The sequence below is a fragment of the Mustela nigripes genome, chromosome 13 (genome assembly GCF_022355385.1).
Source record: "Mustela nigripes isolate SB6536 chromosome 13, MUSNIG.SB6536, whole genome shotgun sequence".
NCBI lineage: Eukaryota > Metazoa > Chordata > Mammalia > Carnivora > Mustelidae > Mustela > Mustela nigripes.
The window spans coordinates 51295551-51317257 of NC_081569.1; the positions used below are offsets into that span (position 1 = coordinate 51295551).

At 36.4% G+C, this 21707-nt stretch overlaps 1 protein-coding gene and 2 pseudogenes across 1 annotated transcript; 1 reads left to right on the forward strand and 2 right to left on the reverse strand.

Annotated features, from left to right (window-relative positions):
* Positions 1 to 205: 205 nt before the first annotated feature.
* Positions 206 to 1165, reverse strand: LOC131999322 (olfactory receptor 4K14). Its single transcript, XM_059372100.1, has one exon. It carries the CDS (start codon positions 1136 to 1138, stop codon positions 206 to 208), a length of 933 nt encoding a protein of 310 aa, XP_059228083.1. The 5' UTR covers positions 1139 to 1165.
* A 3841-nt stretch (positions 1166 to 5006) lies between these two features.
* On the forward strand, positions 5007 to 7315 carry LOC131999323 (aminoacyl tRNA synthase complex-interacting multifunctional protein 1-like; annotated as a pseudogene).
* Positions 7316 to 20027: 12712 nt separating this feature from the next.
* LOC131999324 (olfactory receptor 4K13-like) lies at positions 20028 to 20949 on the reverse strand (annotated as a pseudogene).
* Positions 20950 to 21707: the final 758 nt, after the last annotated feature.

Below are 21707 nucleotides of genomic sequence, written 5' to 3' on the forward strand. Positions count from 1 at the left end.
ATAGAATTTTATTTAAAGTATGAAATTATATAGAATAAAATTACACACATGATTTTTGTTGTAATCCACAACTATTTCTCTGTAATATAAAACAATACAAATTATACCAATAAAACATCAGGATGAAATCTTTATGCGGAACCCTATTAAAGAAAGGATATCCCCTAAATGAGTAAGAACACGTAAATATAAGGAAAGGTGGAATTCAGTGAGAAGTCACACGTTGGTTATACAGTTTCCTCATAGCTGTTTTCATCTCTGTATTTCTCAATGTGTAGATAAGAGGGTTCAAGAGTGGAGTAAAAATGGTATAAAACACAGACAGGAGCTTGTCCACAGAGAACCGATTGAAAGGCCACACATAAATGAAAATGCAGGGCCCAAAGAAGAGTGTGACTACCATGATGTGTGCAGAGCATGTAGAGAGTGCTTTGGATACCCCACCAGCAGCACGCTGTCGGACAGTGATGAGGATAACAGTGTAAGACACCAAGAGGAGCAGAAAACAGCTCATGGAGAGCAACCCACTGTCTGAGATCATAAGTATACCCAGGACATAGGTGTCCGTGCAGGCAAGCTTGATCACAAGAGGAAGATCACAGAAGAAGCTGTCCACCTCATTGGGGCCACAGTAAGGTAAATTCACAGTAAAGGCTACTTGACTGATGGAGTGCACAAATCCAATGACCCATGAAACCAACACCAGCCCCATGCAAGTCTGCCGGCTCATCATGGTCATGTAATGCAAAGGTTTGCATATAGCCACATATCTGTCATAGGCCATGGAAACCAGAAGTACCATCTCAGCCCCACCGATAAAATGCAAGAAGAAGATTTGAGCCATACATCCTCCAAAGGAGATGAGCTTTCGATCACTAAGAAAGTCCCTGATCATCTTGGGGGTGGCAAATGAGGCTAGCCATATATCTAAGAAAGATAGATTTCCCAGCAGGAAGTACATAGGAGAGGAGTGCAAGTGGGAGTCAGAAATTACAGTGACCACAATGATGAGGTTACCCAGCACAGTGGCCACATAGATCCCAGAGAAAAATATAAAGAAAAAATGCTGGAGGTGTTGTGAAGTGCAGAGTCCATACAACACAAATTCTGACACAAAGGAGTAATTCTGCAGCTCCATAATCTCAAGTTTCAGGTTGTGTCCTGAATCTATATAAAGAAAAGAGGTGGACATAAAAGGGTCTGTCAACTACCAGGCACATGAAAGGGATCACCTAATTTTATCTGAATGTAATTTTAATTTGTAAGACAAAATATAAAATACAATACAGAGATGATTAAATCCAAGTCCAACAATAGAGTTTGCTTGTCTCCATAATTAGGCTGTTTAGAATCTTCCTTTTAAAATATTTTTAAATCCACTTAAGATAAAATGTACCTACCTACCAAAATTCACCCATTTTAAGTGTGAAACATAATAATTTTTAAACAAATTTATGGACTTTTGCAGCCTTCTCTACAATGCTTGCTTTGAAATCTAGACAATCCAGACTCCTTCAGGGACTTTTGGTAGTAGTAAAATTATCTCTTCCTTCCACATTCATTTGCTCACTCAGAAGCTCAAGCATTCAGACCATGGCTATGTAACACCGAGTTTCCCATTCTCTCTTCAGTTAATAAAGCAATAGTATAAGAAGGGAGTTGAGGGAAATTGGAAGGGGAGATGAACCATGAGAGACTATGGACTCTGAAAAACAATCTGAGGATTTTGAAGGGGTATGGGGTGGGAGGTTGGGGGAGCCAGGTGGTGGGTATTATGGAGGGCACGTATTGCACGGAGCACTGGGTGTGGTGCATAAACAAAGAATTCTGTTACACTGATAAGAAATAAGTTTAAAAAATAAATTTTAAAAATTTAAAAATATTTTAGAAAAAGGAAATAAGTCAATTAACCTAAGGTTCGTACAGTTCCCCTGATCCCACATTTTATTACTGCTCTTGTCATCTCTATTAATCATCTGGGTTTGGGATTAAAAAGCCAATAACCCAATTCATTTGTAGATTTATTATGTATAAACTGACTACTTATTGAAGATTTTAGAGTGGCTTCAATTAAAGAAACATTTTCCAAAACCTCTCAACATGAACCAGAGCATAAAACCTATGCAATAATTTGAGGGAGGGGGTAGCTTTCACAGTATACATGAGTACTGATAATTTCAGCATTTGAATAAGAAGGTAGTTCTGAACTTGAAGAAGAACTGGGTTGGGATGGATAGGTCACATTATCAGTTTATCGTGAGTAATGAGGTGGTACCCCAATTGTCTCACTAAGAGGAAGATATTGTATAAACATTTTTATAAAGACATTGAACAGAACTCTTCATGAGTAATTTTACAAATGATGCAGAACTGTCCCTTGTTAGAACTTTTACTATGTTGGCCCTTTACGAAATTGAAGACTGTAACATGAAATAATAGTTTGGTAAGGCTACTTAAAGGAAGCTAAAGTTACATGTTCCAGATTTGAAATATTCTAATCATGTGAACATGATATTGTGATAGAATTAAAAATCTGGAGGAATTCTATGGTTATTGTATCTGTTTTAGTCCACTTGAATACCACCAGTCTCAACCAGGTTTTTGTAAGGATAACAGAGACTCAGATTCTTTTGTTCCTCTTGAACTTTTATAAATGGATTATATCAAAATACTTAATTGCAAGATTTTTTTAGGAATAGGTGTTACCCCTCTTTAAAATGGGATTATATATCTGAAGTTAAACACTACTGAAGACAATTCAGGATCTCTTCACAAACTTAATTAGATAGCACTGATATTAGCTAACATACATATTACAGACCACAATGGCCACTCCTTTTTTGACATGTTTTTGCTCAAAGGCCGTTAAGAATTTTCACATATAAACCTGAAACATAAATGGGTTTTCTAGAAATTTCCCAAATGGAAAACTTGGGAAGCAAAAATAAAGAAATGTTTAACTTGTTATTGAATCAAAGATGCTCTGAAATTGGATATTGGTTATGGTTGCACAACTCTGTAAATATACTAATAACCATTGAATTGTACCCTGGAAATGAGTGGAGTTTTCGGTATATAAATTATATATCAATAAAACACCAGGTGGTGGGTATTATAGAGGGCACGGATTGCATGGAGCACTGGATGTGGTGAAAAAATAATGAATACTGTTTTTCTGAAAATAAATAAATTGAAAAAATTAAAAAAAAAAGGAGGCAAGGAAATGAAAATAAATAAATAAATAAATAAAAGACATTTTTGAAAATGGATGCTAAAAAAAGCTGAATAAATAGACTTAAATAGGGCTCTGATTTCAGAGAACACGCTGTGATTTTCAAAGGCATTTTAAAGATCGTTAAATCTTAAGTTTATAATCAGAAACAATGAAGTTGATTTTGTATACCTGCAAATGCTACTTGGGAAACAAATATAACAATGACAAAATTTGATTTTAACTGACAAGTTAATATTATTTCCTCCAACAATTTTAATGTAAAAAAATAATGGAATGAATTAGTCTCTGGTTGACTTGTATGTTCAGACACATATTCACTAAATTTCTATCAAAGGCTGTTTACTAACCTGGGGTTAGATGTTCACCGCTGGTGCTGCTGATCCCTCAACTTTTTTTTCAAATCTACTATACCTGAATGAAACTTCTGAAAACATACATATTTTTTATTCTATAGAAGATTTAATAATCTCTTTCTCTTTCTCCTCCTCCTGGAAAATAATTCCAGAAAAGCATCACTTTAAGAAACTGGAGAACTTCAGACTTGAGTCTTCTTTGGACTTCAGATATAAATATCTATATCCTCTCTCCCATCAAATTAATAATCCCTTAAAGATGGGACATTGATGGCCAATTACCATAATGGAGCTTAGGGAATATTTTCAAGTGGAAATTTGTGCTAATAATTCATGTTCATTTCCCAAGTGAAAAGGAAGAAAGATTTAAAGACATCAGGTTCTATATAAACACAGGTACAATTACTTTAATAGTTTAAGCAGGATAATATATATCCTCATCAGGTTAATAGACTTTAAAATGTACCTTTCTTTCCTCTAGAAGATTAAATTAACAGGTTACATTTTAAAAATATACTGAAAATCGGCCAACCTTGCACATTATTTTATGTAACTTTGACAAAGCACAATATGTTGGAGCATCAGGTTTTTTATGTGCCAAAATATTTGCTTTCTCCATATTTATATGTTCATGAATAATGAAATCTCTTAGTCTCTGGGTTACTTTGCACACTATTTATAATTGTTATCCCACTTACCTCCCCTAATCATTTGAGGTTAATTCGGGCTTCTTTTGCTAATGGTTGTATGCTTGATTACAAATATCCCAGAATTTTCTGATGAATGATAATCACATTTATAACAATTCACACGACATTCAATTCCATATTAGGTGTATAAGCATAACCCAATTTATAAGGGATTTCACTAACAAGACAGCATCTTAGTAAAAAGTCTCATTTCCTATATTGGCTTTAGATAATTGTGTTTCACTTAAAGGGAATCACAAAGCTTTTCTAAGTTTGTTTCTCTTTTGAAAACACACAAATAATTATTGCTGAAGAAAAACTAAAATAACCTATATGTTGGGGCTCCTGGGTGGCTCAGTGGATTAAGCCTCTGCCTTCTACTCAGGTCATGATCTCAGGGTCCTGGGATCAAGCCTTGCATCAGGCTTGCTGCTCAGAGGGAGCCTGCTTCCCCCTTTCTCTTTGCTTGCCTCTCTGCCTGCCTCTCTGCCTACTTGTAACCTCTCTCTCTCTGTCAAATAAATAAATAAAATATTTTTAAAAAGAGGTAACCTATATGCATCAATTTAATTTGTTTTTGATATACAGCTATTATTTAGGTACAAATATACTATGTAAAGCCAAGAATTGTTGAGAAGCTGCTGATAACAACCAGACTCAATGTTTGGTTTGGAGTTAGGAGAATATTTCCTAAATATCGTGATTAATATTATGTGTCAATTTGGAAGAATGTTGTGGAATGAAATTACCACAGAAATCGATGAATTCCAAGTAAAACAGATTTCCCTGCATGACGTAGGTAGGCCTTCCCCCAGTAGCTGAAGTTCTGAAGAGGAGAAAAAGACCAGTCTTCCCAAGCAAGAAAGAACTCTCCAGGAGGTTGTCTTTGAATTTCATCTGTACCATCAACCCTCCTGGGACTCTAGCCTTCCAGTCCACATTGTAGATTTAGATTCTAAACTTGCCAGGCTCTGAAAGACAGTGAGCCATTACTTGTATTAAATCACTCTCTCTCTCTCTCTCTCTCTCTCTCTCACCCTCTCCCTCTCTCTCCCTCTCATTCATCCTCTCTCTATTTCTGTCACTGTCTCATCTCTCTCTCTTTCCCTTTCTCTTACCTGAAAACCCTGAACAATACCATAAATATAAAGTCAGTAATAGAAGATTCAGAAAGCAAAATACACAAAAATATGTAAAAAAAAAAAAAAAAAAACCCCAAAACTTTGTATTTTAGGAAGCATCACAATAGAATTTAAATCCAACTACAAACTTGTTAACTCTGTTTCCAATCTTGTGACCCCCAAAGTCATTACATAGAGTTGTACAGATTTTAAGTGCTCTAGACTTACTGGTCAAAGGGTCTGTGGGAGCTGATATCCAGCCTGTGCCCCACCCTTCCAACAAACAATATATCCTAAATGAGCCTGGGTTTGTCCCCTGGAAGCACTTTTTTTCTAATCCATACAAAGTTCCAGTGTGGCTATTTTAGCCTTGATGACAAAACCCTGAATCTTTAATATAGAAAAAGTATTTATAAATCAGTAAGTGAGGCAAATTTGAAGAGAGAGAAGAGGAAATAATTTAAGAAAATTATTTTTTAAAAGAAAGAAGACTAATAGGCCAATAAACATTAAAAATTGACCTGGTTAAATAAAACTTAACAAGGCATATCTTTATTCACATATCAGATTTGGGATAAATACATCAAACTCATGGTCAGGTCTAATGAAAATAGTTAATTTCATAATAAAAATAATATAAATTTAAATAACACTTGATGTCTCTTCAGGGCTTTCTTTATGCCAGTACTATGTCAAGTTGATTCTTTCAATTAATCTTCACAAAAGTCTAATGAGAGAAACACCATCATTACCAGTGTAAAAACGAGGAGACTGGACACACACACTGTCAGTAGCAGAGCTGATGTTCTAACCCAGGTGCATGGGCTCTAGAATCTATATTCTTCTTAACTGTGGGATACTGCTGTCCTCACTGTTAATATATATCAGGGGGCACCTGGGAGGCTCAGTTGATTAAGTGTCAGACTCTTGGTTTTGGCTCAGGCCATGATTTCAGTGTTGTGAGACTATGCTCACAGAGTTGGGCTCTACACTCAGCTAGGAATCTGCTTGAAATTCTCTCTGCCACTCTTATCCTCACCCCTACCCATGTGCTCTCTGTTAAATAAATAAAATCTTTAAAAAATGTAAATCAGCATAAATTTTTGATAGACACTTTGGAAATATAAATCAGTCTCCTTGAGAACTGCCAATAGATCTAGACCTAGTATTTCTATGACAAAAGAAGTCTGTTAAGAAGTGTGGATTAATAAATAAAAATCTATAACAATTTAATTTTTTCCACATTAGTTAAAATGAATTAAAGTAGATCAGTGTGTCATAAAATAATGACAAGAAAAACAAATTTTTAGTGCATATTTCAATATATTAAGAAAGGTTAATGGTGTTTTCTTAAAAAAAAAAAAAGAGAAAGAGACTAGGCTATACATTTAGTACACATTCTCAGTAGCAGGAAGCACTGACTCTAAGCCAGTAGATGTTTCTCGTCTGGATCTTTGAGTTGGTTATATCATCACTGCCAGAAAACATCCTGATGCAGATTCTTTATATGTAGAAGAAGTACATGTTGGAGAAACAGCCCCAAGAACAGTTGTCAGTGGTCTGGTGAATCATGTTCCTCTTGAATAGATGCAAAATTGGATGGTGATTTTACTTTGTTACCTGAAACCTGCAAAAATGAGGGGGGTAATATCTCAAGCAATGGTGATGTGTCCTAGTTCACCTGAGAAGGTTGAAATCTTGGCATCTCCTAATGGGTCTATTCCTGGAGACAGAATTATTTTTGATGCTTTTCCTGGAGTCCTGACAAGGCTAAATCCTAGGATGATTTGGGAGGATATCTAGCCTGATCTCTTTACTAATGATGTGTGTGTGACTACACGTAAAGGAGCTCCCTTTGAGGGGAAAGAGATGGGAGTGTATAGGGCTCAAACTATGACCAATAGTGGAATAAAATAAAATTAAATGCTTCGTTTACTGAACTACATTGGAGTTGTATTGGTGAATGAAATAAACAATTGTCACAGTATTTACAGTATTTACAGTCTCACAGAAAATGCAGACAATTAAACATAAACAAAATGGTAATTTACAATAAGTCTAAGGAAAAAAAATCAAGGTAAGTAAGAGTGGAAATGCCGGAGTTTTCATTTTAAATATGATGTTAAGAATATGCCTCACTGAGAACAGGACTTTTGACCAAACACTTAAAGGAATACTTGGGAGCATCCATGTGTACCTCTGGGAAAAGCAAAACACAGAGAGAACAGCCAGTGCGGAGGCACTTACGTGGCTGCTGCCTGATGATATTCAAACAACTCCTAGAACTAAAGTAGAGTAAAGTGGAAAGTGGTTGGGATGATAAGCAACTGTAGGTGGGGCATAAATCCTAAAGGGCCCTGTAAGACACACCAGCACATGGCTTTCTCTTCTGAGTGAAGTGGTGAGGGTGAGTTTTGAGTAGAGGACAGGCATTAAAACAGCTCTAACTGCTCCTGTTGGAAAAGGCAAGGATGGAAGCTAGGAGTCCAGATAAGCAACAAGTTCACTAATTCAGGCCAACTTTGATGATGGCTCATTCCACAAATGTACACTGTAAGACAGAAGTAGTCAGATGCCAGGTTATTTGAAATTATAGCCAATAGGATTTCCTGAAGATTATTTTTTTTCAAGTTTTTATTTAAATTCCAGTTACTTGGAGAGTCCCAGATGACAGAAGAGTAGGAGGTCTTAGTTTCTTCTGGTCCCAGGAATTCAGCTAGATGGCTATCAAGACATTCTGAACACCTGCAAAATCAACTGGACATGGAAGAAAAGAATTGCTGCAACTCTATGAATAGAAAAGCGACCACTTTCTGCAAGGTAAAAGGTGTAGAGAAGTGAATCTAAGGCGATTTATGGGAAAATAAACCACAGGGGCAGGGAGCCTCTGTCAGCTGGTACTAGCAAGTGATACAGTCGTGGAGTATAAAATCGAACTTTTAGAAGTCTGCTTCGGTAAGGGACGTTGTTCAGGCTGCTAAGTTAGACTGAACCCTAGCCTGTTCAAACTGGCTGAACCCCCTAGACCAGGGGTGCCTAAGTGCAGCAGAGCTCCCAGGCATCAGAGTGGAGAAGCCAGCTGCAAAGACTGAGCCCAGGAGTGAGCTCTCAGCTCAGGGTTGCCATAAACCAGAAACCACAGCACAGTAAGGCCACTGCTCTCTGACCAGAGGCCCAAAAAGTGGCAGAACTGGCAAGAACCCCCTTCCTCCCTGGGAGGAGTGGCACAGGAGTTCACCAAAGGAACCTACAGGGTTTCATAACTTAAAAGGGGGCCATGTGCCTGAGATAGAAATGCTGAGTCACAGATGAGTGAGCACAGAGTGTGGCTAGAGACCAGGGAGACAGGAGTGATTGATTGCTTTTCTCTGAGGGATCACTGAGGAGTGAGGCCCCGAGCTTTCAGCTCTGAGGACAGATATCAAGAGATTGCCATTTTCATTCTCATCTTCTATAGGTGCAAATAAAGTCTTCAGAGAACAAAAACCACATATAACAAACTGGAGCAGATTGCTTAGCCTGGCCCTCTGGCAAGGATGGTACAATTCCACCTCCGGCAAAGACTTGAGAATCAATGCAACAGGCCCCTCCCCCAGAAGAACAGCAAAAGTATCCAGGCAAGACCAAGTTTACCAATCAATGGGAACTGCAAAACTCCAACAGTGAGGGAATACAGCTTATAGAATTCATGGCTTTTTCCCAGTGATTCTTTAGTCTTTCAACCTTAATGTTTTTTAAATTTTTTCTTTCCTTTTTCAACCAATTTCTTATTTTATCAACTTCTTTTTAAAATTCTTTTTTATTTTAATTTTTCCAATTGTACTCTATCCCTTCATTGTATTTAATCATATATATATATGTATGTACATGTGTGTGTGTGTGTGTGTGTGTGTGTGTATCAGGTATTCTTTCTTTACAATTTTGGGATGCAGCTTCTACTAACAGACCAAAATACACTCAAAATCTAGTGTATGGCTCTGTTTTCTATTCACCTGTCTGATTATATTCTCTTTTTTTGTTGTTGTTTTTGTTGTTTTTCTTTTTCTTCTTCCTTTTTCAGTTTGTTTGTTTTGGTTTATTTTTTGTTTTTTGGACTTTTCTGTTTGTTTGTTAAAGTTAAAGTTTCTTAACTTTCATCTTTATAGTTACATTCTATGTTTTCAATGTATTTCATAAGTTTTTCTTTACAATTTTGAGATGTAGTTTCTTCTAACAAACTGGCAAAAATACACTCAGAAGATGGCGCATTGCTGTGTTCTGTTCACCTGTTTTTTATATCCCTTCTTTTTTTTTGGTACTTTAATTTCCATTTTTACAGTTACATTCTATCCTTCCATTGTATTTAACTTTATTTTTATACCTATATAAGTCTTTCTTTCTTTAAAATTTTGTGATCTATTTTTCTAAAAAAAAAAAAACAGACCAAAATACACACAGAATCCAGTGTATTACTCTATTCTGCTCTCTCTCTTTTTCTCTCTCTCTCTCTTTTTTTCCTTTTCTCCAGTTTCAGATCTCATCTAATTTGTTTACTGTATATTTTTCTGGGGTCATTGTTCCCAGTATTTTGTTCTCTCATTCATATATTCTTCCCTGGACAGTATGATAAGATGGAAAACCCTTCCTCAAAAAAGAGAACAAGTGGCAGTACTGACTGCCAGGGACCCAATCAGTATGGACATAAGTAAGACATTGGAACTAGAGTTCAGAATAATGATTATAAAGATACTAGCTGAGCTTGGGGGGAAAAAGCATAGAAGATAGTGGGGAATCCCTTTTTGGAGAAATAAAAGAACTAAAATCTAACCAACTCAAATATTATTTATAAGAGCAATCAAAATGGAGACTCTAACTGCTAGTATTGATGAAGCAGAAGAGATAATTAGTGATATAGAATACCAAATGATGGAGAATAAGAAAGCGAAAAAAGGAAAGATAAACAACAACTGAATCCCATGGGGAGAATTTGAGAGATGTGTGATACCATAAGGTGAAACAATATTAGAATAATTGGGATTGGGCGCCTGGGTGGCTCAGTGGGTTAAGCCGCTGCCTTCAGCTCAGGTCATGATCCCAGGGTCCTGGGATCGAGTCCCGCATCGGGCTCTCTGCTCAGCGGGGAGCCTGCTTCCTCCTCTCTCTCTCTGCCTGCCTCTCTGCCTACTTGTGATCTCTCTCTGTCAAATAAATAAATAAATTCTTTAAAAAAAAAAAAAAAAAGAATAATTGGGATCTCAGAAGAAAAGGAAAGAGACAGATGCAGTAGATATACTGGAGCAAATTACAGCAAAGAACAACCCTAACATGGTGAGGGAACCAGGCATCAAAATTCAGGAGGCACAGAGAATCCCTCTCAATATCAATAAAAATAGGTCAACATCCCAACAAATAATAGTGAAACTTAAAAATCTCAGAGACAAAGAGAAAATTCTGAAAGCAATGAGACAAGATGTCAGTAACCTACAAGGGTAGAAACATTAGATTGGCAGCTGACCTATCCACAGAGACCTGATAGTCCTGACATGATATATTTAGGGTGCTAAATGAGAAAAATATGCAGCCAAGAACACTTTATTAAGCTAGAATTCAAAATTCATTCAAAATAGAAGGAGACATAGAAGCCTTTCAGAACAAATGGAAACTAAAAGAACTTGTGATCACCAAACCAATGCTACAAGAAATATTAAAGGGTATTCTGGAAGTGAAGAAAGAGTTGCAAAGTAACATAGACCAGAAAGGAAGAGTCGATACACAGAAACAGTGATTTTATAGCCAATACAAATTCATATATTTTAAGAGTTACTCTGAATGTAAATAGGCTAAATGTTCCAATAAAAAAAACACAGGGTATCAGATTGGATAAAAAAGCAAGACCCATCAATAAGCTCTTTGCAAGAGACTCATTTTAGACCTAAAGACACCTCCAGATTGAAAGTGAGGGTGTGGAGAGCCATTTATCATGCTAATGGCCATCAAAAGAAAACTGGGGTGGCAATCCTTATATCAGACAAATTAGGTTTTAAACCAAAGATTGTAATAAGAGATGAGGAAGGTCACTATGTCATAATTAAAGGGTCTATCCAACAAGATCTAACAATTATAAATATTTATGCTCCCAATTGGGAGCAAGCAACTATATAAACCAATTAATAAAATTAAAGAAACACATTGATAACAATACAATAATAGTAGGGGACTTTAACACCCAACTCAACAGTAATACACAGATCATCTAAGCAGATCAACAAGGAAACAGACCTTTGAACGACACAGTGGACCAGATGGACTTCTAAGCAGATCAACAAGGAAACAGGCCTTTGAACGACACAGTGGACCATATGGACTTCACAGATAAATTCAGATCATTCCATCTCAAAGCAACAGAATACACATTCTTCTCAAGTGTACATGGAGCATTCTCCAGAGTAGATCACATATTGGGTCACAAATCAGGTCTTAACCACCACCAAGAGACTGGGATTATTCCACACATATTTTTGGCCACAGTGCCTTGATATTGGACCTCAATGACAATAGTAAATTGGGAAGGAACTCAAATACTTGGAGGTTAAAGGACATCCTACTAAAGAATGAATGGGTCAACCAGGAAATTAAAGCAGATTAAAAAATATATATATAATAACAGTCACCAAACTGTGGAAAGAACCAAGATGCCTTTCAATGGATGAATGGATAAGAAAGATGTGGTCCATATACACTATGGAATATTATGCCTCCATCAGAAAGGATGAATACCCAACTTTTGTAGCAACATGGACGGGACTGGAAGAGATTATGCTGAGTGAAATAAGTCAAGCAGAGAGAGTCAGTTATCATATGGTTTCACTTATTTGTGGAGCATAACAAATAGCATGGAGGACAAGGGGAGTTAGAGAGGAGAAAGGAGTTGGGGGAAATTGGAAGGGGAGGTGAACCATGAGAGCTATGGACTCTGAAAAACAATCTGAGAGGTTTAAAGGGGCGGGGGGTGGGAGGTTTGGGGAACCAGGTGGTGGGTATTAGAGAGGGCAAAGATTGCATGGAGCACTGGGTGTGGTGCAAAAACAATGAATACTGTTACACTGAAAATTTAAGAAAAAAAAAAAAGAAAAACAAATAATGTAAACAAATGAAAAGGCAGTCCTAAGAGTGAAGTAAATAGCAAATGCCTTCCCTAAGAAAACAGAAAAGTCTCAAATACACAACACAACCTTACACCCAAAGAAGTATGAGGAAGAATAGCAAATAGAGCCTAAGCCAAGCAGGAGAAGAGAAATAATAAAGATTAGAGCAGAAATCAATGAAATGGAAATCAAAAGACAGTAGAACAGATCAACAAAACAGAGCTGGTTCTTTAAAAGAATTAATAAATTGATAAACCCCAAGCCAGGCTTTTCAAAAAGAACAGAGAAAGGACCCAAATTAATAAAATTATGAATGAAAGAGGAGAGATCATGACCAACACCAAAGTAATATAATTATAAGAACATATTATGGGAAACTACATGCCAATAAATTAGGCCATCTAGAAGAAATGGATGTATCCCTAGAAAAGTATAAACTACCAGAACTGAAACAGGAAGAAATAGAAAACCTGAACAGACCCAACAACAGCAAGGAAACTGAAAGTGTCATCAAAATCTCCCAACAAACAAGAGTCCAGGGATGGATAGCTTCCCAGGGGAATTCTACCAAATATTTAAAGAACTAATACCTGTTCTTCTGAAGCTGTTTCAAAAAAAAAAAAAAAAAAAAGAAAGAAATAGAAGTGGAAGGAAAACTTCCAAACTTACTGTATGAGGCTAGCATTATTTTTATCCCCAAACCAGACAAAGACTCCATCAAAAAGGAGAATCACAGACCAATATCCCTGATGAACATGGATGCCAAAATTCTCACCAAAATACTAGCCAATAGGACCCAACAGGATCCTAATCCAATAGGATTATTCACCACAACCAAGTGGGATTTATTCCTGGGCTGCAGGGGTGGTTCAACATTGCAAATCAATCAACGTGGTACATTACATTAATAAAAGAAAGGACAAGATATATATAATCCTCTCAACTGATGCAGAAAAAGCATTTGACAAAGCACAGCATCCTTTCTTAATTAAACCCCTTCAAAGTGTAGGGATAGAGGGAACATACTTCAATATCATAAAAGCCATCTATGAAAAGCCCATGGCAAATCTCATTCTCAATGGAAAAGCTCTCAGTATTTTTTCCTGATCCCCAGGTCAGGAACACAGCAGGGATGCCCACTCTCACTATTGTTGTTCAGCGTGGTACTAGAAGTCCTAGCCTCAGAAATCAGACAGCAAAAAGAAATAAAAGGCATTCAAATTGGCCAAAAAAGAAGTTAAACTCTCACTCTTGACATGATACTTTATATAGAAAACCCAAAGACTCCACCCTAAAATTGCTAGAACTCAGACAGCAATTCAGTGAAGTGTCAGGATATAAAAATCAATGCACAGAAATCAGTTGCATTTCTATTCACTGACAATGAGACTGAGAAAAGAGAAATTAAGGAATTGACCCCATTTATAACTGCACCAAAAACCATAAGATATTTAGGAATAAATGTAATCAAATAATTAAAGAATCTGTACTCCAAAAACTATAGAATATTCATAAAAGAAATTGAGGAAGACACAATGAAATGAAAAAAAATGTTCCATGGTTGGTCATGGATTAGAAATACAATTATTGTTAAAATATCTATGCTATCCAGAATAGTCTACATATTCAATACAATCCTTATCAAAATACAATCAACATTTTTCACATAGCTGGAACAAGCAATCCTAAAATTTGTATGGAACCAGAAAAGACCCAATAGCCAGAGGAATGTTAAAAAAGAAAATCAAAGTTGGTGGCATCACAAAGCCAGACATCAAACTGTATTTCAAGGCTGAAATCCTCAAGATAGTATGATGTTGGCACAAAAACACATAGATCAATGGAACAGAATAGAGAGGCCAGAAATAGAGCCTCAACTCTATAGTCAGCTAATCTTTGACAACTGGAAAGACTATCCAAAGGAAAAGAGACAGTCTCTTCAACAAAATGGTGCCAGGAAAATTGGACAGCCACATGTAGAAGAATGAAGTGGACCATTTTCTTGTGTCATAAAGAAAGATAAACTCAAAATGGATGAAGACCTAAATGTGAGATAAGAATCCATCAAAATTCTAGAGGAGAACAAAGGCAGCAATGTCTGTGACTTCAGCCATAGCAACTTCTTGCTAGACACATCTCCAAAGAGATACACACACACACACACACACACACACTGGAATATTACTTAGCCATCAGAAAGGATGAATTCCTACCATGTACATTGATATAGATGGAACTGGAGGGTATTATGCTGAGCAAAATAAGTCAATCAGAGAACGACAGTTATCATATGGTTTCATTCATATGCGGAATATAAGAAATAGGGCAGAGGATCATAGGGTAAGGGAGAGAAAACTTAATGGGAAGTCATCAGAGAGGGAGAAAAAATTATGAGAGACTCTTAAATATAGGAAACAAATTGAGCGTTGCTGGAGGGGTGGTGGGTGGGGGGATGGGGTAATTAGGTGATGGGCATTAAGGGGGGGTTAAATGCTGTGATGAGCACTGGGTGGTATATGCAACTGATGAATTACTGAACTCTACACACTGAAAATAATGATGTATTATATGTTTCTCTAATTAAAAAAAAAAAAAAAGTCAGTTTTGTCTGTTGTATTAGCTTCCTAGGGCTACCATAACAAATTACAACAAATGATACAGCTTAAAACTACAAAAATTTATTCTTTCACATTCTGTATGCAGAAGTGTGAAACCAAGTTATCGGCAGGGTATGCTTCCCTCGGGAGGCTCTAGGAAAGAATCCTTCCCTGGCTCCTCCAGCATCTGATAGCCTCAAATGTTTCTCAGTTTTTCCTGCATAACTCTAAACTCTGCCTACCTATGTCTTCATGTAACTTTTTCTCTGTGTAGTTCTACATCCTTTTTTGACTGTTAGGGGCACTCTCACTGAATGTAGGGACCATCCTCATCCAGTCAAATTTCATTTAGATCCTTACCTTAATTAGCACTGCAAATACCCTCAACAAGTAAAATCACATTCTGAAGTTTCAAGTAGACATAAATTTGGGGGGAAATTATTCTACATACAATGAGGCCAGACACTTGTTTCCTGGGCTATTTTCGAGGCATAGCAGAGCTATCCTTTTATTAATTGCTTTGTTATCTTTGCATTACACTCTTACATTAATTAATTCAATAAATGTAATTTTAAAATTAAATTTTTACCTCCATTTTCTATTTATTCACTGACTGTAGAAACTTAGTGGGGACCAGTCCGTAACAATTGTCTTGACATATCTGATCATACCAGGTCCTAAATAGTGACTCCTTGTCCAGAAGAATACTTAAATCTAGATTGTTTCAAGTACTGCTCTCTACACTACCCCACCCACTTCAAGGTTTCAAGAAAACCATTACCCTCCTCTCATGTACATAAGCTGTCCCTAAGCACAATAGAGCAAGTCGGCTTTAAGAATGATCCCTGCCTTCTCATTGGGTTGCACTTCTGATAATAAAACTGTCTTTGCTACAAAACCAGGGTTTCAGAAATTGGCGTAATGTAAATTGGGTGCACGGACAAATTTGAATTCCCTAACAAATTTGGTGAGCCAGCCAGGACTGGCCTGTGGCAATTATATTTATAATATAAATATAAATATATAATAAATAAAATAAATCATTTTAAAAACTCAATTCCTTTGAGTGACTCTTAGAGTTGAAAGTTTTTGTATCACTTTTTGACTCAAGTATATGAGAGCAATACATTAGCCTTTGCATATTTGTCTGTGGAGTCAGCTTCCCGGCCCTCTATTTTAAACAATTGCTGGATTTGGAAAAGAGGTAATTTACAATGGGTTTCCAGAATTTGGTTAATACTGTTAGAGGTAGCACAAAATTATAAAGACATGCATAACTCCTAAAAACAGACTTGTTGGAATCTGTTCCTTTCCCTCCTAGCTGTGGAAAGTTAGGTAAGTTATCAAAGCCTTCTGCTCTGTTTCCTCATACAGAAAATGGGGATGAAAACAGCATCTCACTTATAAGACTGAGAAATTCAAAGACTTCCTAGATAGCCTAATCATTTACTTAATTAATTTTTCAAATACTGTCCTTTAGAGACAGATGGAAGAACTGCTTTTGGCCACTCTCTCTTTAGTAGCCTCAAATAAGTCCTATTTTCCTTTAGACACACCAACCAACCTATCTGACCAATTATGCTCAAAGTAAAATCATTTGGCAGGACAATTCTGAGCAAAGAGTTCAGCCTTGCAAATTAAAATGATGAGAAGTATATATATATATTTAGTTCCTCTTGAAATTTGGAAGGTTCATCCATACTTTTAGGAAGTTAAAGACTTAGTTTTGTAAATTTATGGCAGGCAATAGATTTGAAAATCATGAGCAATGATTTTGAAATATGGATAATTTCTAGGTACTAGTCTTCTTTGCCTTTTTCAGAACACTCTAACTCTTAATGGTGACCTAATGAGTTTTGATGTCCCCTGGAATTCTGGACTTAGCTGATGGGTATTAGCAGATGGGAAGCCCTTAAAATAACATTAAAATTTGTCTGTGAAAATGGCTATTTTGGGTAATAGTGAAATGGTAATCAGCTTGACTGCCTCTTTGGAAGGTATAGGCTGCATATTTGTTGCCTTTGGGGGACTGCAAAGACTCCAGACTATTCTTATAAATCCTTTCTAATTCTTGCTTTTTGTTAAAACATGAATGAGAAACACAGATTACAGCCATTAGGTGGCAAGCAAACATCTTGTAAACTTCCAGTTTTTGCTTAGTTTTAACATCTAACTTTATACTAATTTTCTTAGATTTCTTCTACAGTTTTAAAAGATTTACCTCTATCCATTGGGAATGTTCATAATAGCTCCAGTGAAATTAACAAATTTTTCCATGTCAAATAAGCCAAATGTGATTGGTAGTTGTTATCATCCAAAATACGTGTTATTTTTATTAAAATGTGTAAAATATTCACCATATTGTAGAAAAATTAAAATCAGTAATTCTCCTTACTAGTGTACAGATGTGTCAGATCTTTTGTGACATATATCTATTTTGTTCTTTAGCATTCAGGAAAAATTTCAAAAGGTATTAAGTCCTTGACATGTCATGATCTAAAATATCAAATAAGATGTTGAAAAATAATAGTAGAACATAAGATTATCATAGCTAAAACATTATGCTGAGTGGAAGAAGCCATGTTCAAAGGCTCCTTATTCGCACAGCAAAGAAAACAATAAACAAGCTAAAGGGCAACCTGTGGAATGGGAAAGGATATTTGCAAATGACATAACTGTTAAAGGGTATCCAAAATATATAAAGAACTAATACAATCCAACAACAAAAATCTCCAAATAATCCAATTACAAAAAGTCAGGAGATATTTTTCCAAAAAAGACATCCAGGTGGCAACAGACACATGAAAGATGCTCAATATCACGCATCATCAAGGGAATGCACATCGAAGTTACAGAGATACCACCTCACACCTGCTGGAAGGGCTAAAATTAACACAAGACATAACATGTGCAGGCAAGGATGTAGAGAAAGGGAAATCCTCTTGTACTATTGGTAGGAATGCAAACTGGAACAGCCACTCTGGAGAACAGTGTGGAGGGTCCTCAAAGAATTAAAAATAGAACTACCTTATAATCCAGCAAGTGCACCGCTAGTTAATTACCCAAAGAATACAAAAATACTTAATACGCTATTTATATCACCATTATCTACAATAGCCAAATTATGTAAACAGCCCAAGTGTCCATTGACTGAAGAATGGATAGGAAGAAAGAGATCTATCTACCTATCTATCTATCTAGGAATATTATTCAGGCATAAAAAAGAATGAAATGTCACCATTTGCAATGGCATGGATGGATATTTGGCATATTTGGCTTAGCATAATACTTGGTATTATTATTATTATGTATAATATACTTTGTATTATGCTAAGCCAAAGTCAGGCAGAGAAAGAATATGTGGAATTTAAGAAAAAAAAATTGAGCAAAGGGGAAAATAGAAAAAGAGAAGCAACCAAGGAACAGATTCTTATCTATAGAGAACAAATTGATGGTTACCAGGTGGTGGTTGGGTTAAATAATCATAGGGATTATGGAGGGCACTTGTTGTGATGAGTATTGGGTGTTATATGGAGGTGCTGAATCACTGCTACACACCTGAAACTAATATTACACTATATGTTAACTAACTGGAATTTTTTAAAAAGCTTTTAAAAAGGTTATTTCATATATGATTCTAATTATATGATAGTCTAGAAAAGGCAAAATAGGTATAAAAAACAGATTACTTTTTTCAGAGCCAGAGGATAGGAGAGAGGTGGACCACAAAAGAGCACAGGGGAATTGGAGGGTTGACGAAATTCTCCTATATTCTCAATGTGATAGTTACATGAATATGCATTTTTCAAGACTCACAGAATTCTATACTAAAGAATGATTCTTGGAGCACCAGTGTGGCTCAGTTAGTTAAATGTCCGACTCTTGATTTCAGCTTAGGTCATGATCTCAAGGTTGTGAGCTCAAGCCTTCATCAGGCTTGTACTGGATGTGGAGCCTGTTTAAAAATTCTCTCTCTCTCGCTCTCTCTTTGTCCCTCCCCAGTCATGCATGCATGCATTCACTCTCCCTCAAGAAAATAATAAATAAATAATAAAGAGAGTGATTATTTTATGTTCGTAAACTGTATTTTGAAAAAGAAAATAAAAGCTTGATACTGCTACTAAGAATTAATTGTAGACTTTTCAGGAGTATCAATCACCTCTTACCCTTCCCCTCCCCCCAAGGACTCTGAATCAATTTACCCATGGATTCAGAAACAAGGCAGAGCCCATTATTAGTGTTATCACTGATAAAGTTGAGTTGAACTTTCAACCATGTAATATAGTACTGTTTACAAATTTAATTCACTCTTTCCATCCAAGGACTGTAAGCTTTCTGAAACCCTGGATGTACCTCCTGGCACACTGTGGGCTCACAAAATATGTGAAGCAAAGTTGGAAGCACTGTATCTGGACAAAAGAGTGACTAAAAGTTAATACACATTAACTTTAATACACTTTAACATTAGGGATTATCTACTTTCTATTTTTTTTATTAAAGTTAATACACATTAACTTTAATACACATTAACATTAGGGATTATCTACAAAGTGTATTTTTCTAACACCAAATAGTAATTAACCAGGCACTCAGCTAAATGGCTATGTGAGGCATCATCTGTATGCATTTTCTACATATAGATTCCCAATAATAGCTACAACTATAATAGCAGCAGTAATAACGACAAGTTTGAAAATAAGCTAAGTAAAGAGAATTTATTAATTTTTTTTCAAATTTGCATGAGAAGAAGCAGTGAAGAGAGGATTTAAATGCATGTCTTCCAGACTCTACATGTCATGTGTTTAATCACTGAAAGTGACAAAAAAAGGGGTTTGCTCTTTAACAGTTACACCTACTGGTTCCTTTCTTAAAATGTCCACACAGAAATTATTTCTTCAGAAACATCATCTACAAAGTGTGTTTTGAATTTGTATGTCGAGTCCTTATCTTCTTCATGGCTGATTTTATTTCTTTATTCCTTAATGTATAAATAATAGGATTTAAGAGAGGTGTGAAAATTGTATAAAACACAGAGAGAAAGGGCCATACATACATAAAGATACAGAGGGCAAAGAAAAGAGTCACAACCGTGATGTGTGCTGACAGAGTGGAGAAGGCCTTGGCCGAACCACCGGCAGCACGGTGCCTGACTGAGTATATGATGATCCCATAGGAGACAAGCAAGAGGAGAAAGCAGACCAGGGGCAGGAGGCCACAGTCAGCAACAACCAGCCATTGTAGCAGGTAGGTGTCCTTGCAGGAAAGTTTAATCACAAGGGGAAGGTCACAGAAAAAGCTGTATACCACACTGGGACCACAGAAGGGCAAATTTAAAATGAAAGCCATCTGACTAGATAAATGCACAAATCCAACTGTATAGGAGGATAACAGCAGCCAAACAAGCACTCATGGGCTCATGATGGTCACGTAATGGAGGGGTTTGCGTAAGGCAACATACCTGTCTATTGCCATGGCTACAAGCAACATCATCTCACCACCCCCACCCCCAAAGAGGTACATGAAGAACATCTGAGAATAACATCCCCACCAAGAGATGGTCTTTTGTTTTCAGAGGAAATCCACAGTCATCTTAGGGGTAGCAAAAAAAGGCAGGCTCATATCAATACAGGAGAGTTTCATAGGCAGAAAATACAATGGTATGTGAAGGCATGAGTCAAAGGTCATTGTGACCAAGATGAGGAGGTTTCCTAACAAAAACCTGGCACAAGACCACAGAGAATCCTAGGAAGAATAGAATCTGAAGATTCTGAGATTTGAAAAGTCCCTGCAAAATGAACTCGAACACCACTGAATGGTTTGCCCTTTCCATGTTGTCAGCTTTATCACATCGTAAGCAAAATGAGTGAGAATCATAGGCAGAAAAGCTGTGGTTACAGAAAGGATGGTTCATGTTGGTATCTAATTTTGATACTTAGACTGGGTACCTGAACTTAAAACACCTCCCACTTTTAGGTGGTGATTTTGTTAATGATTTCTGAAATGGCCAAGAGAGTGTACCAAAAAGTAAGGGGAATTCATAATATACATTTCTGAAAGACAAAAATGAAAACAGCACATGAAATCATCATTGTATTGTGAACCTGGAATCCAAAGACCTCATTACAACACCTAGCTGAGCTACTTATTGAGGGCAACGCAGGACAAGTATCTCCTTTCCAGGGTTAAGTTTACCCTTCAGTAAAATAAAAACAACCAGACTGCATGGTATTGAATGCATCTTTGTGCTGTAAAGATGTTCATAAATGTGATTATGATGGTGGTGGGTTCTACATTCATAGAATAATATTGATTTTTTTTGTCCTGGAAATGATAAATGCAGAAAATACAGCAAGGTTTCCAAAGACCCATATTTTGAAAGAGATTCTGGTAAGGAACTATTAATTAAACCTTAAATTATGTCTTAATTGTAAGTTTTTGTGTCCTGAGAAATGTATCTCCTCTTTCCTTCTTCATTCTTGCATGAAACCCTCAGAGCTCATGCTAGTATCAGTGATGGTTATCGCCCACTTTGTAAGAGTATAATCGTGTAATTATATATATGCCATATATTATTATATATATTAGCCA

What these genes read in the sequence shown, in the direction of transcription:
- LOC131999322 (XM_059372100.1), bottom strand. Translation starts at nt 1,138, where the DNA reads ATGGAGCTGCAGAATTACTCCTTTGTGTCAGAATTTGTGTTGTATGGA.